The sequence below is a fragment of the Drosophila serrata genome, unplaced genomic scaffold (assembly GCF_035046125.1).
Source record: "Drosophila serrata isolate PLE 108 unplaced genomic scaffold, ASM3504612v1 contig_8, whole genome shotgun sequence".
NCBI classification, from domain to species: domain Eukaryota; kingdom Metazoa; phylum Arthropoda; class Insecta; order Diptera; family Drosophilidae; genus Drosophila; species Drosophila serrata.
Window position 1 is genome coordinate 1,371,251 of NW_028256906.1, and position 18,647 is coordinate 1,389,897.

General features: G+C 37.3%; 1 protein-coding gene and 1 long non-coding RNA gene across 2 annotated transcripts; both read right to left on the minus strand.

Moving 5' to 3' along the window:
- Window positions 1–1,974: 1,974 nt before the first annotated feature.
- On the minus strand, window positions 1,975–13,387 carry B-H2 (homeobox protein BarH2). The gene is made up of 3 exons (XM_020952984.2): window positions 11,774–13,387; window positions 5,573–5,825; window positions 1,975–3,798 (listed from the first exon to the last, which is right to left on the minus strand). Exons 1-3 carry the CDS (start codon window positions 12,777–12,779, stop codon window positions 3,180–3,182), a joined length of 1,878 nt encoding a protein of 625 aa, XP_020808643.2. The 5' UTR covers window positions 12,780–13,387; the 3' UTR covers window positions 1,975–3,179.
- A 2,178-nt stretch (window positions 13,388–15,565) lies between these two features.
- Window positions 15,566–18,359, minus strand: LOC147645138 (uncharacterized). Its single transcript, XR_015270413.1, has 2 exons — window positions 16,535–18,359; window positions 15,566–16,186 (listed from the first exon to the last, which is right to left on the minus strand). It is a non-coding gene; the product is annotated as an uncharacterized LOC147645138 (long non-coding RNA).
- Between the last annotated feature and the right edge of the window lie 288 nt (window positions 18,360–18,647).

Below are 18,647 nucleotides of genomic sequence, written 5' to 3' on the forward strand. Positions count from 1 at the left end.
CCCAAAAGAATTCAACTGGCTTATGTTTAACATATTATTTTAGCCGCAATTTGTCATGCTTTCCCCACAAAGTAGCCCTTGGAAAGCCAATAAAATGTTGGAATTACAATTTTCCCACTTGCCCAATCAACTGAAAGATGACAATTTAAATACACAACTTTCCAGGGCTAGTCCACCTAGAAAAAAACACCAAATATCTCCAACTCCAATTCTCAACTCCCACTCCAAAAAGCAAAAAAGGCAAAAAGCCAAACAACGAAAAACACACAAACAAGAAAGCTCTCTCGGTGAAAAGTTTCGCACGGTCTGACGATTTAACGGGCTACTCATAAATTTATAAGTACTCTCCTCTTGGCGGCCACTCATAAAATATAAATTTGAAATCGATGCGAAAAAAAGCAGAACACATTGAACAGAGAGAACTGTGTTGTTCTCAGCGAGGAAAACCGCAGCAAATAATCAATTTGTTACAGAGGCGTTATGCAGACGTTCTCGAAATCGAAACTCCTCTACGCACAACCCCAAAATATATACAAAAAAAAAGGAAGGGAAAAGGAAATTCCAAGCAAACCCCTCGACACTTGACTTGGATCGACGACGACGCAGCCACTTCAGGCCCAAAGTCGACATTGATGCGATTTTTTGACGAGAGTCGGCATCCGGATTGGATTCTCAGAATGAGAATGCGAATCGAAGCAAGGACCTTGTAAGGGTTGTGTGTGTGTGCGAGTGTGTGTGCCACTCAAAGGCAACGCAAATTGAATTCGCTTAGCCGCAACCCCATAAATTAAAACATTAACCAAGGCGGCGGCGTGCAGAAATTGAAATTGTCATAAAAGTTGGCAAAAAAAAAAATGGCAAGCGACATGTAAACAGGCAAAACAAATAACCACTGAGTAGGTCCTGCCACCAGTTAGAGATGGGTTAAATGTCCTAAAAGAGTTTGAAATGATAAATTGAATCTAATATTTTTTTTTTTTAGAGTTTTTAAGCAATTGGAAGCTTAAATGGTATGAGTTTTATTATTTACAAATTTTTAAAATATTTTAAATCCCAATAACCCAAAAAAGAGAATTGATATATTAAAGTATTTAAAAATATTAAGAATATAAAAGATAAAATAAATAAATAAATTTATAAAATAAGATAACATAAAATATTTAAAACTTATATTTTAAAGCCAGTACGAAAATTTCTTAACTTTAGTATTATTCCACCAGTTAGAGATGTGTTCTTTCCTAAAATAACTTCTATTATTTTATTAAATCTTGTTTTTTAAAGACCTACATAATTTTTGAGAAAAGTTCTTAAGCATTTTAGAGCTTTATTATTGAAATTTTTATATTAAAATTGAATCTAAAGAATCTTTAAAGAAAAAATACATTTTTGGGATTTCGCAAAGTATTTTATTATATGATATATACAATATAATTTACAGATACAGATCAAAACTCATTTCGTGATTTACCCCTGACGGCCTCACGATGTCATCTGTAAAGCGTTTCAATTGCCTTTCAGGGTAGTTCCGGCAAGTCAATTAGAAACGTTTCCATACTCAAACGACGTCTTTGCAAAGTTGAAATCGATTCGGAACTGGCACTGGAATATATATATATTTTTATATATATAGGAAGTGGTGTGGGATCTCTTGACTGAATTGGTTTGAGAATTGCAGGCTCACTTCTTGCCAGGGGTCCTTGGCAAATGTTAACAATTTCTAAGTGAGCAGTTTAGTGGCTGCTTCCCAGGCCAAAAAATGCAACAGTTTTTTGAGTACCTCCTTGGCCTCGTCCTTGTCCTCACCCTCGTCCTCATCCTCGTCCTCGTCCTGGTTCCCCTTGAGATCTCAACTTGGGCGGCATTGTTGACGGCTTGCTCGTGTGTCAGCTTGCATTAGGCTCAGGATCGGCCAGGTCCTTCAGCCCTCGAGTCCTTAAGTTGCAAAATAAAGGCCAGTTCGTTTCCCGATTGCTCTTTTTTTTTCTTTTTTACTTTATTATTACTACACACAATAGACGTCTTAAGACTAGGCTCAAAAAAAAAGTAAAAAAAAATTGTTTGCAAAAAAAAGTATGTTTTGTTGTTGTTGGTCTGTTGCGTATGTACAAAAATCATTTACAAAAATTTACAAAAAATTTCTCTATGCTAGATTTAATTAAAAATATATATTATATATATAGAAAAAAAATTATTTCGCTTATTCTGGTTCACAATTACTGGAGATTATTCTTAAAGACAGATGAACATGGAGAGTGTCTAATACTGAGAACGCTTCAAGCCATATATCCAGTGAGAATGTTGTTGTTTTGAGACATATATATATAAATATACTATATATATATACTATATAGTACTATTAAATTGGCAGATATACACATTTTTTACATAAATATTTTTTGTCAAGAATATTTATAGACCAGAGATGTTATTTTCTTGTTATTTTCCTCATAACTTAACCCTTTGTATGGAAATGTTTCTAAACATGTCATAAGAAACCAATTAGAAAATAAATAATCTTTAGCTGAAATGAATTTTTAAAGTTAATTTGTAAATGTAATTGACAGTCAAAGCATTTGTTAATAAAAATATAATATATATATATTTTAAGTTAAAGTCAAATTAAATGGTTGTATTTTATCTACAAAGGGTTAATTTCAGAATTTGCTTTGTATTTAATTTTTACCATAATTATATATGATAAAAAATTAATCTGGCCCTGAAGTAGAGTTTATTTATATATATTTTACTATTTTCTGTTGTATTTTTTAAATTGATTTTTACAACACATCCCACAAAATCATTGCCATTTTCTATTTTCTTTCTTTTTTGCATATATCACCCACTTAATTTAGATTTAGAGACATTCTTTGTGAGATCCAGCTCCAAGGACTGACAAATACTAGCCAACAAAGTCTTAAACTTTGCAAATACACTGGTATGAAAATATATTAAATATAAACAAAAAAAAAAAAGGTAAATACGTATATACAGGAATATGCAAAATTAAAATTTTACATACATATACTTAAGGGAGAGGATTTCGATTTAAATAAATAATCATTATTTGGTATTTAAGCTAGCAAGGAAAACCAAGAAACCCCAGAAAACCCCCGAGTACCGAGTGCATTTTCCCCGTTGGCTAGTTTTACATGCTGGCCAAGCCCTCCCCTTGCTCCTCCTCACACCTCCAAGGCCAGCTCCTCATCCTCATCATCCCTTTCCTCCTCGCCCCGCTGCTCAATCTCTGGTTCCGCCAGTGGCAGCTCGTCCTCGCCCCGCCGCGTCGGCGGACTGCCCGGATTAAGGGGCGGACTGGGCGTTATCAATCGCTGGCGACTACTACTACTACCCCTCTCGCAATCCGCCTCACTGGTGGCACTCTGGCTAGTGGCAGGCGATCTGTCCCTGGGTGGCAACAGCGAAGCCGTTGGCGGCTGTGCAGAAGCGGCAGCCGCTGCAGCGGCGGCATAATAACCGCTCAACATGGGCGCTGCTCCCGGTGGCGGTGGAGCGGGCATACCAGGCAAGGCCATGCCACCCGGCATACTTGTGGGATACATGCGGTACGAGGCAGGCAGAGCGGGTTTCTGCAAAGCGGCAGCAGCGGCCGCCTGGCGGTAATAAATATCAATGGCCGAGGGCGGTGTACCATGAGGGGATTGGGCCGCAGCGGCGGCTGCATAGGGCCAGGCGCTCAAATAGGGCGTGGCACCGCCATAAAGACGCTGAAAAGCGGCATAGTTGCCAGCCTCGGCAAGGAGTTCCAAACCCACAGCTGTCTGGCGTTTCCATTTGGTTCTGTAAGAGAGAGAAAAGTAAACAAGAAAAGTTAAAGAAAGTCCTTTTTCTAGATTTTTAATAAAATATATAATAATTTTCTCCCTTTCCTTCAGTTTAAAACTATTTATTTTCCCTACTCTTTGAACTAAGGCCCCGCTATTCCATGATGGTGAACACTATCCTTAATCTGTAAACCTTAACATTTAAAAAAGAGAGCAAGGAACATATAGAGAGGACTCGATCCTCTCTATTAATCATGAACGAAATAGTGCCAAGTCACTAAAGGCATCTCCTGCAACCCATATCCCGTCGTGCCGCTCTCGAGGGTTCCGCCCCGAGTGTTTATATTTCGCACTTAATTGTTTTGTCATTAATCTTGTGCCTGCCCGCCAAAACAGACTAGAGAAAAAAACAGCTCTTAACCGAAAACTGCAGCCTAATTGGCAGAGACCCGCCTCTGGCAGCCATGAGCCGGCTCCTTTCCTATTTTATTTTTTTTTTTTGCCAAATCCTGTAATTGTTTGAGGCGCCAGGACCTAAGGAAACTAGAACTAGAGCCAGATCGACGGGGTTTGTTTTTAACAATATTTTGCCCATTCATTGAAAAACAGCAGCTGTGAAATATTTTGGCCTAATGTGAGGTATCATGAATTGACTTTAAAGTAAGATTATGACAGCCTTGGGGGTTATATTTCGTTTTCATTTTACACTTTTCAACTCAAAGTTAAGGTTTGCCCAAAGCTTATTAATTAAAAGAAATGAATTTATTTTTAAAAATTTTAAGAAATGCAATATAAATTAATAAATCAAGTACAAATGCCTTGAAACCTGAATTAAAAATTCCTTAATCTTTTTTAGTGTATTAAAAGTTTGTTGCGTAGTTTCAACTTTATAATTCTCAAGTACAAATTCAGTACGTATATATAACTACAAAAATTTAAAGAAACTTAATTAAAAATGCCATAAAAAAAAGTAATTAAATATTGTCCCACTCTGGTTTAGTTTTATACTAATTTCTGCTATTATTGAACCTCTTTATGCACATTTATTCAATTAAATATACCTCACATCAAGCTTATATTACAGCTAAGTTATTTATTTAAAAAAAAAAATTATATAAAGAAATATTAAAAAAAAAACCCTATATGATTGACCCCCTCTTAAGGTCCCCCTTCCGAATAAGAATTCACACAGCCCAATGCGGCCCAACTCATATCCGGTTGGACTTGATGCTCTCCAAGCTACGAGCAAATATGTGTGGTGTGTGTGTGTGCTTCTTCCTAGGTATAAGCCTCTCGGCGGCCAATTGTTGTGGTCAGCATTCTCATCGAAATAGTGGCAAGTCATTGAACAATAATTAAAAACGAAAATAATACGCGATCGATCGTAATAAGGCAGTAGCAGCAGCAGCAGCAGCAGCAGCACAAGCACCATCACTAACGAAAGACTTAGGCAACAAACTTGCACTGAACAAAAAAACGGCCAAACATAAAGCAAGCCGCTCTCTCTCTCTCCCAGAAAGATTTTACGATGCGCCGCGCAAAATGCAGCAAATTAAGCAATCAGCATAAAAACTAAAATGCCGATAAGGTGATGTATCCGAAAAAGGATGGATGAAAAGCATATGAAAAACATTTTTATTGGATAAGTGCGCAAAAAGAAATGGGCGCAACCCATTAAAGGCGCTGATTAGCGGCCACTCTGTGGCAAAAACCTCCTCCCCCTAGCCCCCTCCTCCACTCCCCTATCCCTCTCTACCACTAATCAGAGGCAATATGCCGACGCCACTCACCTGCGATTCTGGTACCAGGTCTTCACCTGGCAATCGCTCAGCTCCAGCTTGTTGGCCAACTCCATACGATCCTGGACACTGAGGTATTTCTGCCGCTCAAAGGACTTCTCCAGCGTCTGCAGCTGGTGATCCGTGAAGGCGGTTCGTGCCTTTCGCTGTTTCTTGCTCAGGCTCAGGCTCAGGTGCGATGAGGAGTCACCGTTGGCTGAGCTGCCATTCTTGAGGCTATCCTCGCCATCATCGTCCTTGCCACCTGCAAATGTAAAATGTTGAACAATAAATGTAAATGTAAATTGGATAATTAATTAAAGCTTCTAAAGAGAGTTCCCGTTTAATCTAATTATTAATTAATTTAACAAACAAACTAATCTATATTTCGGGGTAAAAACTAAGGCACATTAGCTATATTTGTTTAAATATTCCCCCCCTCCCCCCTCCTCCTGAGCTTTGTACATTTTCCTTGACTTGTAATTTTCACTCCCCCTTCTCCACTCCATGAAGACATCTCTCATATTTGCAATTTTCTGCAACATTTATGCGCTTTCTTGGCGTTTTTATGACCGGCCAACATGCAACAAGATCAACTGCTGCTGCTGCCTCAACTTGTGTACATACTATATACATACATATGTATGTATGCATGGGGCAACATTGTTCTTACTGCTGCTGCTGCATTTTCTCTGCTCCGTTCGAAAATGTTTTCTGCTAATTTGCAATTAAACAGTTTATGAGCAGAAATTACAACAAACAACAGCAACAAACAATTATCAGCATTACTTTGATGGATGGACAGTGAACAGTGAAGATTGGCGCTAAAGGCTACCTGGTGATGGAAGGTGGAGGTAACCAAGAGCATATAGTTGAGAGTAGAGAACTTTATAGACGCGCATCGACCTTAAAACGTGGCTAATTTAATGATGGGCATAAATAGCTGTTATTTGCTGTGAAGTCTACAACTCCGATTCTAATTTAATGTTGCCTTTCCTTTGTTGTTAAGCAACACGACAGGTTTTTAATGTTGAGTTCAAGAAAATGGTTAGAAAGGACAAGGAAAATGTTTCATCATTATACGAAGCTAAGAAACATCAACATTTACAGTAAATGCCTCTAGAACTCATTGGGAATTTTAGAGGCAATTCAAGAGTTAAGTACAGAGAGAAATGCTACACTCCCTGTTATAATTTTCAACTAGTTCCGCTTATTTTTATTTAATTTTAATTGTTAAAAGCCAAACAGTTTTGAATTCAATTAATTTTATTAATAATTTTGTTAAGAATCTCTTAAATCACACTGTTGCCATATGTCACAATGCACTTGGGGCCAAACTGGGCTTGAGAATCTTATTTTTTTCTAAAATCCATTTTACTTTGTTGAATGCTCCTCTAATAACTGGGGTAGGTGCACCTGCGGCATCTTCCGCCTTCTTCCCTGCCCCTGCCCCTGCCCCCATCTATGCAACGCCCGCTCTAAACATGCATTAACTTGGCTTTCGAGTTATTTCCGCAATTTCTGTTCCACACTTTGCAGACCTCATAGCAACCCCCTCTCTGGCTCTTTGGCTCCCCCTTTTTTTTGTGGCTAGGTAGTGCCCGCGACCCCTCCTTGAAGTTTTACATTCGCATTTGTAATTAAGTGCTTGTGGCTAAACTGTATTAAACATGCCTAAGTGTGCAACGCCAACTTCCTTAGGCGCTATCTTCCTCTCCATCTGCTGCTTCCTGCTATCTCGTTCTGTTTTCATTTCACAGTGAACCCTCTGTACAGTGAACTAAAGCATATAATGGTATAACTTTTGCCATGAGAATATAAGAAAGTAAGCCTTTAATCTCGAAATCTCAATCGAAGTCTAAAAAATCTATATAATCTTAAATAAAACAAGGCGAAAGTCACAAAAGGCATGTTGCAAGGTAAATGTTGCCAAGAAAATGTTGAGCTTGCAACACAGGCATGTTGCATGTTAAGCCGGGACTCAAACCCAGGGTTTGAGGCGTGTGCAAGTGAGATAGATATAAGCTTGCAACTTTAATGTCTAATAACTCCTTTGTTTATCTTCCAAATAAGATTACATTTTAGAAACAAGTTCATAGAAAGCTAATTCATATATGTATATACAGGTATACGAAAGATAAGATAACTATAATCAGTAAATAACTATGATTAGTAATTAACTCTGAACAGTAAGTATCTACGACCAGTAAGTATCTATGAACATTAAGTAACTCTTAACAGTAAATAGCTATAACCAGTAAGTAACTATGATCAGTAAGAATCTATGACCATTAAGTATGTATGATCAGTTACTAACTTTGAACACTAATAAACAATGACTTGCAACTTTTGTAACACAACACATGTCTGAGACTCGGCTGGCAGCAGTCACTTCGTTCCGGGGATGTTAGAACCAGTTGGGAATCATATGCACAAATGTGCGAGACTTGTTTTGGAACAAATTTAAGAGCAAGCTACTTGAATGAAACTATGGAGTTATTCTTCTATATAATTTTACAAGTATATTAGTCGAAACATGGCGAATCGGTGGACTATATACATATATACATATATACATATATATAGCTGCCATAGGAACGATCAGAAAATTTTAAGAAAAAAACTCGAACTTTCCCAATTTTCAACCGATTTTAACCAAATTTAAAATATAGCCATTATATATTAATCTAGAATTTTGTGTAAAATGTTTATCCAAATCGGGCTACTATATCTACTATACTACTATAAAGCTGCCATATAAACGATCGTTAAAAATAGACGAAAATGCAAAACGGTGAATGAAATGAAAGCAGGCATTACATTATTGTTTTTTAACATAAATATATATAATTTATATTGCCCTGATTCCTAGTGATCGAATTTCAATCTGCAAGGATATTCAAACTTTAGCGTTCCGAAGTTAGCTTGCTTTCTTGTTAATAATAATTTTGTATTTTGTAGCATTTTCCTAGTTCACTGTAGTTTGCTTACTTCTTCTTCTTTGGCTTTTAATTGCGCAACCATGGGAAGAAAAAAGCAGCACAAGCAGCAATAAGCAAGCAAGCAGCAACACATTTGCAATTGGCCTTTTTGCATTTTAATTAAAGAACAGCAACAGCCAACGTTCTTATTTTCCCTCATTTTCCTTTACATTTCGTTCGTTTTTGTTTGTTAAACGTTTATCAACATTTTGATAATGTTGGCGTTTAGTGTACTCTTGAAGGCACTGGCAAAAAAAGAGCTGCACCAAACTAAGTATGGCAAGTGCAACAGCAGCAACATGAGAAGCGTGTGCTGTGTGTGCTTTTGTGCTCTCTGCTATGAGTGGTTGTGCTTACATAACGGTTATTCGGTTTTCGTGCTACCTGCATTATAATTTGAAATTATTATAGTTACTATTTTTTATGGGCTTTTGTTTTTTGTTGTTGTAGTTGTTGTGTCTGCGATTGAACATTTCCTTTACGGACAATGGGTTAATATCTTAAAGTCGAAAAATGTAACAATGTTTTTGAAGGAAAGAAATCTTATTAAGATATATTATAACATCTTTAATAAAAAATGAAAACAGATGATATGCTGTTAAATTTATTTTAAAAAAATAAAGCAGTTACTAATTGTTAATTATACTAAATTATTCTGACAAAAATTAAATATTTATGTACACAAGTCAAGGTCTTGCATTAAATTCAAAGATACTATTAATGGCATTAGTAATTATTAATCAACATGATAAATTTAATGGATAAAGTTAGCCAAAAATAAAATTATTAAAAAATCTACATATATTGAAGCATATATATTTATTTATTAAACATTATATAGATAAAACCGATGAGATTTCACGTGGAAGCCAAAGCAAAAGTCTGGCATTCTTGAATCGTGTTTTGTGAAAGGTGATTCCCCAAAATATCAATTTCAATATTGAAATTTTGGTGTTTATTTATTTTTTTTTTATTTTGTAGCACTTGCGGCAATGGAAATGATCCTGATCCCTGATTATTTTTCGAGCCCCACCTTATACCCCTCTGTCAGTGCACAGTTCAATGGGCAGGAAATAAGCATTTGGGTCCATTTCAAAAGCGATGAGATCTTTTTTTTTCGTCCTAAGCCCCCCACAAAAGTAACCCCCAAGAATAAGAAGAAGAAGCTGACAAAAAAAAAGGACAAGGAGTATGGGGATAAAAAAAATATATAAAAAAAAATAAAAACCAAAATAAGTTAAGGGAAAAGGAGAGGCAGGAGTAAGGCACGAACAAGGAGCAACTGTCGCTCGCACGCTTCTCAAGTGACACGCGAGCGTTGCCTCGCCTCCTCCTGAAACTCTGTTTTTTTCTTTAACTATTTTATATATTATTTTATAAAATTAAAAATCCCTATAATATTGAATTATTTCCCAATGAAAAACAACATATAAACCTATAGTTTCTAGTAGTTTTTGGTGTGCCTACAAAACATCTCAATCTTTAAGGCGTGGGCTCTTTCAGAAAGAGAGCCTAAATGTCAATGGGATACCATATGTGGGCTGTGTTTGTGTGTGGCTGCCAGCCAGCAGATAAAATTTAATTTTTGATTTCTTTCTTTATTATTTTTTACTTTTTGTTTTATATGTATGTATATATTGTGTGTTTGGTTTGGCTTGGCTTGTGTCTTAAATCAAAGCGATTTCGGTTGGAAAAATTGACAGCGGGACGTCAAAACAGAAGGGGGTCATGAGTTTCTTAGATCGAATCGCTTGGCCTGGCCGGTGGTAAGAGCTTAATTGATTTTGGCACAAGTCAATAAAAAATATATGTTTTTTTTTATTTTTGAAAATGATCTGTGAAATTGGAGAAAAATAATTGAGATGCGTTGAAGCGTTTGATCAAAATCAAAATAGAAAACCTAATAACAGATAATAATTTGTGAAGCCATTAAATGATATTTTCAAGCGAGGAATTAGGGTTTAACTGAAGAGATTTCGTGCTATAAACAGAGACCAAGCTTTTAAAAATAATATATATTTATATGAAGGTTATGTCAGTTCTATATATAAAACTCTCTGTAGTTTTTTTTTAACTATTTTAAAATGTAATAAATATTTCAAAAGACTTAGCCAAGGTCTTGCTTATCAAAACTATACTTTAGCATGATTCTATAGCCTTTGGTTGTCCTCTTAAAATAAATATATACATTTGTGTGTTCTCTCTCTACAAAAAAATTACAGGGAACTAAATCAATTTCAAGCGCACGATTACGGCTATTTAATAGTAATTTGTCATAATTAGCATAACGTTTAAAAGCACTTAACGGGTAATCAGAGAGGGGCGAGGCTAAATTAGCAACTGAAACTGAAACTGAAATTGAAACTGAAACCGAAACTGGCAACAAAATCAATTAAATTGTTGCATGCAAAAAAAAAACGAAACAAACTAAGGACGGGCGTCAGTCAAGGGTATTCTCGAATGCGATATTGAAACTCCTCCGGTTGACAGAAAGATACATATATCTATATATATAAATTCACAGCTAATCTGCTTTAACAAGTGAGACAGAGCTAGAGAGACACCTGCCTCAGACTCAGACTCACCTGTGTGTGCCTCAACTATCCCCCACTGCTGCCTTTAGTTTTCTCAACCTTTTTCCCCACTTCGTGCCTCTGAATTAATGGTGGTGCTGGTTGGTAGTGGTTGTTGTTGTGGCTGTTTTTCGGCCGTTATCTATTAGCTAACAGCCACAACAACAACAGCAACTGCAACGCTTAGCACTCAATGTTTGATAGCCATATGGTCCGATATATTTTTAAGTGGTGTGAAATCACTTCAGGTTTTATCATCAATATTAAAGTACCATACAAATTTACACCAAACTTGGTTGCTTCTTAATTTAAAGTTGCAACGAATTGGTAATAACTAACTCGGTTTACTTTCTTCTAAAGGATTATTACTCTATTATTATTTCATGAATATTATGTTTATGAGAGTTAAGTTATTACGAATTTAAGAAAATATGCAAGGATTTATGTGTAAAGTGTGGTAACCTTATCATTTTTCAAAATATCCCTTGATAAATAAAGAAATAATATGAATATCATGGTGATCAGATTGAGTCAACCTACCATTAAAACCAACTTAGTAAATTAATTGCATATATATCCCGAAAAATTAGATCAAAAATCTATTCAAATCTGATATTATATATTAGAGAATTTTAATGGATAAAAGCTTTAGGACTTACCGCAATCATCGCTGTCGCTGTCATCGATGGTACTGGCCTGATCACCGCTGATGCTGCTGCCTGCTCCCGCGAGCAACATGTGGCTGTTGCCATTTCCATTGTTATTGTTGCTGGTTGCCGTGTTAATGTTAATGCTGTTATTGTTATTATTATTATTGTTGTTGTTGCTATTTGAGCTGCCATTGTTGTTATTGCCCAATTGCTGCAACATAAGCGGCGATCGGGATCGGTCATCATGCAACAGAGCTGCCTGATGTTGCTGCTGCCGATGCTCCACCGTTAACCCATGACCGCCGCCATGTCGATGCAGTGCCTCCAATCGCTCTCGCTCCATTTGCAATTGATGCGGATGGGGTTGCTGTTGCTGCGCCTGTTGCTGTTGCTGTTGCAGGGCAACATAGTGGGCGGGTGGAAAGTGTGCGAGCAAGTGAGGCGGCATGGCGGGATGATGATAATGAGCTGGTGGCGAATGACGCTCCCGAAAATGTTCCCGCTCCCTTTCCCTTTCCCGCTCCCGATCCCGTTCCCTTTCGAAGCGCAGCAACTGTTGCTGTTGTACTATGTATTGCTGCAGTGCTGCATGATGTTGCTGCTGGTGATGTTGCGCCTGTTGCTGCTGCTGTTGCTGGTGATGTTGCTGCTGCTGTTGCTGTTGCTGCTGGTGATAGTGGGCGGCCAGGGCCTGCTCCCGCTCCCGCTCTCGCTCCCTCTCTCTCTCGCTGTCCCGCTCTCGGTCCATCGAGTCCTGCGGACTGCCACGCCCCGTGGAGGAGGCTGCGAAGGCAGCTGCTGCCGCCGCTGCACCGGCCAAAATATCGGTGATCATGAAACGGGATCGCGTGGCCGTCGTTGTCGGCGTTGTGGATGTGTTGTTGCTAACGGTATTGCCGACGGCCGGTGTGTCGCCACCTGGCGGTGAGTCACGCGGCGGGTGGACAGTGCCGCTGGGCACACTGGCAACGGGAGTTGCCGTTGCTGTGGACATTTCCGGTGGCATTGTGGTCATGTGTGGCTGGCGGCGGTGATCCCCCGATCGGCTACCACTCCCCCACACCGGGCACTGTCGACACTTGAACAAAAAATTCTTCACACGCGAATATATATGCCACACCACAAGTTGCTCTCGTTTTATGTGTGTGTTTGTGTGTGTGTCTTGTTGATAATTTAAAAGGACAAGAGTTTGTCGAGTTTGTTTTTAATTAAGTGAAAGTTGTTGATAGTGGCCCCTTGAAACTTGTTATTTCTTGTTCAGTTTTGGGGCTTTTTCATTTTGTTGTTGTTTTAGACTTCAATTTATATGCAATAAAAATCACTTTTAATTGTTCCACTAAAAGTTAAGCTTGTGTCTAGACGTTTTGTTGTTTGTTTTTAATAGTTTTGAAAGGTTTTCCGTCTTTTTTACTTAATTTCGGAGGGTTGATTTGTCTTTGTTCTGCTAATGTTGCAGTTTTTGGTGTCACACTTAACAGACTTTTCGATAACAAAAAAATATATATGTTTGAAGCACTCAGGTGCGCTTGAAGCTGTGGTATGTCGCGCACTGTTTTTGTTTTGACTCAAAGCGGAGGAGCGTGCTGCTGACAAAAACAACCGCTCGCCTTTGGCTTTCCACCGAAACTGAGACTCTTGACGGCCAGCAAAAAGCAGCTTAGCGGCGCAACAGCGAGCAGCAAGCGAAGGAAAAAACCAGTTGAGCCTCTGAGGTGCCTGCCAGCTGCCACCTGTCTCGTCGTCTCTTTCTCGCCGCCTGGGGGCGTGGTGAGTTCCTCTCGCTGTCCGCCACGAATCTCTCTAGCTCTCCAGCACTCTCTCTTAAGCTCCGCCGCTCTGTCTCCCTCTATCGCATTTGGCCACTTACTGGCGTGTCTATTGCCCGCATTTATTGGTCGTAATTGGCAGCAATTGACATTTATTAGGCTTCAATCAGCAGCAGCAGCAGCAGCAGTAGAAGCAGCAGCGACGGCAACAACAACTCCAGTGTGTAAATGTAAGTGTGCGTGTGTTGTTCCCCTCTCCCTCTCTCTGTCTCTCACTCTACCCACTCTCTAGCTATCTTGGTGTGGTGAGTTTCCCCACTCGCAATGGCCGCTAACGGTAATTTTTATGGCAAGAGACAAATTTGGTTTCGGCTTGATTTGTAATCCCCCAATTTTATAAAATAACGAATAAAATGATTATGATCGGAATTAAATATTATTAATAATTATATTAATAGTACTATTAATATTAATATTATTATTATAAAGTATTAGTTCTAAATTAATCAATTTTAAGATCAGGGTTTAAGGTTTCAGAAAAATTTCAATAAAGGTTTGCAGATAAAATAATAAAATATAGATAAATAAAACATATATATATATGTTTAAATAATAATATATAACAATAAAATAAAATATAAATAATTAAAAAAAAAAATATGTATTAGAATTTAATAATAATAAATTTCGAACTAATAAGTTCTGTATTCAATATTTCATTAATTAAATTAACTAATTTCTCAGTTCCCGATATTTTTGTTTCCAACAAAAAAATAATAAAAATTAAAAATAATAATAAAAAATATGAAATCTAAAATTTTTAGCCCATTTACAACCTAAAAACTATTTGCAAACAATTTTCTAAGACTTGCTATAAACTTTTTATGGCATCACCCCGGGCACACTCAACACGATTATGGCAATGTTGCAGCCTCTGGTGTATCTGATGGATTGCCACAGATGGCCAAGATGGATGGATGAATGGGATGCTGTCATCCCTGTTTTGAGCAGACCACGCCCCCTTAAACTGGTTCACACACACACATACACACACATCCATACACACACGCTAGCGCGTGGCTACATCTGCCTCGCTCTGACACCGGCAATGGCCGGCACTCTCACACACACACGCATCCCCATCAGGCTCTCTCGCTCGCCAGACTTTGTTGTTCTTTGTATTTTTGCGCTTGTTAACACTTTTTGTTTGCCATTTAAACAGTAAATTGGCAGCAGTTAAATGCCGCACACTCGCTCTCTGTCGCACAGTAGAGTGCCTCTCTCCTTACACATCTTTTTCTACACCCTTTTGGTTTCCTTTTGTTTGTTTTTTCTTCTTTTTTTCCGATTTTAGTATCGATGTCGATTTGCTGCCTAATGTGGTAGTGAATTGCCAGGCTAAGTAGTGCAAAAGCATTATTTTACGATATTTTACTGTATGAAGTTAATTAATTTAGACTTAAATTCAATGATCTAGTACACGAAACTAATTGATTTTCATATTATTTTTTACTCTTGATTAAACAAACTAGTTTTTTCTATATAGATTTTTATCAAGTCTATTAATTTCCTTTTGTTTGAACAACCCCTCTATTAAAAAAAGTACTATGAAATCACTCGGTATGGCTGGAATCGGAATTTAACCAGCTTCCTGTTGCGGCCCCGATGCTTCCAGGAATATTTTGAATTGATTGTAGTAGATATATAATCAGGTTTAAGCAGGAAAATAAAGATATACATCAAGTTAGCAAAGTAACTTTGGAAAATCAACCATTTTAAATGCACAATAATTTGCGTTAACTACGAATAATTAAAAGTAAATTATGGTGCCATCAAAAGTTAAAATTTTCAAAGTTGCGAACTTAATCGACAACAAAAAACTGTCAGAAAGGTAGCTATTACAATAAATATGAGTATAAATAACAATAAACAAATAAAACAAAATGGTGCAAATTTTTGCATTAAAAAGGATTCCAAATATGTACATTCAATATAAAAATTAAACAAATTGCTCACTCACCAATTTTATTATATCTTTCTTCATCGTCTTCGGAATTTTTCTTCTTCAATTTAATTATTTACCCATGGCAAATATTTAATTCTGTCTGCTCACGGTATTTCCTTTGGTGTCTTTATTTTACTAACACAACTAAAACCATTTAATATATTAATTAAACACTTACATATTCACTTTTTGAATCGAAAATTTAATTACTCACTGCACACATCAGATTCTAGGCACACAAGAGCTTTCTTGTCTTTCCTCTTTTCATCCTTTCCCTTTGAAATTTAAGGCTATTTTTAACCTCACAATCACACTTAAAATAAGGCGAAAAAAAAACAACAACAAAAAATGGAAAGGAATGAAAAGAAATGCAAAATTGCACACACTCACTCACGCATCACATCACAGCACTGCACTTTAATACTCACTTAGTTAATACACGCACTTTAAACATTTTTTTATTTACTTTTTTACGTTGAAACTGTTAACAAAACGCACTTGAGCCGCAAAGAAAATATTTCTTTTGCTTTTTTTTTTTCTCTTTCTTTGCCATGTACACAAACATGCAAATATGCATGGACTCCCTCACACACATACATATGTACATACATGACGGCGGCTGCTGCTGCCTCCCATTGTCGGCATGTCTCCCTGCAATTGTAGAGGCATTAATTAGATATCTACTTACTAAATATTTTTAAAATGTTTTCTATTTGTAGCACATAGATATAAATATATATGTAGTTATTAATAAAAATCACCTTGGCACTTGCGCAATTGCGGATTTTTTCACATTCCGTTTTTCGCCCTCACATTTTTGTTGGGAGTAAAACCGTTCTTTGCCAGCGGCGCATCTCAATTTTGATCATCTCTTTTCTTTTTCTCTTCGCACTCTCAGCATACGGCAATACCGATTTCAATATACGCAATTTTGGTATGGCAACACCAATTGGAACACAAACCTACATACATACATACATGCATGCAAAACATACATACCTAGCGGGGGCGCTCCGTTAAATGCCGCGGGAGTCACTTTTCTTAATGCAGTTTTAGTGGCTTTAATTAGATATACACTTGCTAACTGTATTAAAAACGTCTTCTTTTAACATCACTAGCGTATTTATGTAGTTATTTATTAAGTTCACTTCGGCAATTGCACAATTTATAAGTTTTCACATTCCGTATTCCGCCATTACATTTTTAGTTGGAGGGCGAAGCAGCGACAATTTCACATATACACAAAATCTTTATGAAATCCACTTGTTTACTGGTAAATTAAGCGCGCCCGCATAAAACACGGTTTGTTTAATTGGTTTGATAGTTTAGCAAGTATTATTAAACGTTTTTTCCTAATTAAAAACGCTCTTTAGCAGCAGCGCGTCTTTTCTTACACTTCGCCAATTTTGATCTGCTCTTTTCCTCTTCATCTTCACTTCGCTCTCGCTCTCTCGCCACAAGAAACCGTTTCTAACTTGCATACGGTATCTCACACCAACGCATTTTTGGCTGGACGACACATAATTGGAACACACACATACATACATGGAGGGGGTGCGCCTTTCATTGTGCGCGGCAGACTCACATTTTTAAACGCAGTTTTAGTGGCTTTAATTAGATATACACTTGCTAACTGTATTAAAAACGTCTTCTTTTAACATCACTAGCGTATTTATGTAGTTATTTATTAAGTTCACTTCGGCAATTGCACAATTTATAAGTTTTCACATTCCGTATTCCGCCATTACATTTTCAGTTGGCGGGCGACGCAGCGACAATTTCACATATACATAAAATCTTTATGAAATCCACTTGTTTACTGGTAAATTAAGTGCGCCCGCATAAAACACAGTTTGTTTAATTGGTTTGATCGTTTTGCAGGTATTATTAAACGTTTTTTCCTAATTAAAAACGCTCTTTAGCAGCAGCGCGTCTTTTCTTACACTTCGCCAATTATGATCTGCTCTTTTCCTCTTCATCATCACTTCGCTCTCGCTCTCTCGCCACAAGAAACCGTTTCTAACTTGCATACGGTATCTCACACCAACGTATTTTTGGCTGGACGACACATAATTGGAACACACACATACATACATGGAGGGGGTGCTCCTTTCATTGTGCGCGGCAGACTCACATTTTTAAACGCAGTTTTAGTGGCTTTAATTAGATATACACTTGCTAACTGTATTACAAATGTCTTCTTTTAACATCACTAGCGTATTTATGTAGTTATTTATTAAGTTCACTTCGGCAATTGCACAATTTATAAGTTTTCACATTCCGTATTTCGCCATTTAATTTTTAGTTGGAGGGCGAAGCAGCGACAATTTCACATATACACAAAATCTTTATGAGATCCACTTGTTTACTGGTAAATTAAGCGCGCCCGCATAAAACACAGTTTGTTTAATTGGTTTGATAGTTTTGCAGGTATTATTAAACGTTTTTTCCTAATTAAAAACGCTCTTTAGCAGCAGCGCGTCTTTTCTTACACTTCGCCAATTTTGATCTGCTCTTTTCCTCTCCATTTTCACTTCGCTCTCGCTCTCTCGCCACAAAAAACCGTTTCTAACTTGCATGCGGTTATTCACACCAACGCATTTTTGGCTTGACGACATCTAATTGAAACACAAACATACATACATGACGGGAGCCCCGATTTTGTTTATTGCAGTTTTAATAGTTTTAACTCATTTTTAATTGTCAAATCCTTTGAATATGCCGTTTTCATCATGTAGTTAGTATCTTTGTTTGTAGCGCGACACCCGTACACTTCGGCACTTGCTGAATTCCATTCGCTCGATGCCACAATTCCAATTGAAAAGATGCACAGCACTTAATAACATTTTAATATTGAAAAATGTATGTTATTCATGGTTATTTGAATGTTCCCACGTGAAACACAATTAGTTTTAATAAATTAATTGTTTTGTAAGTATTATAACACATTTTTTCGGCAAATAAACGTTTTTTTAACAGCAGCGCGGAATTTTCCACTTTAGCAGCTTCGCTCTTCGCCTCCCTCACACTCTCCCTCATTCCCTTTGCCAGTGAAAACCGTTTGATATTGCAACGAGAGCAACGAGAGCGCGAGAGCGCTAGAGCGCTAAAG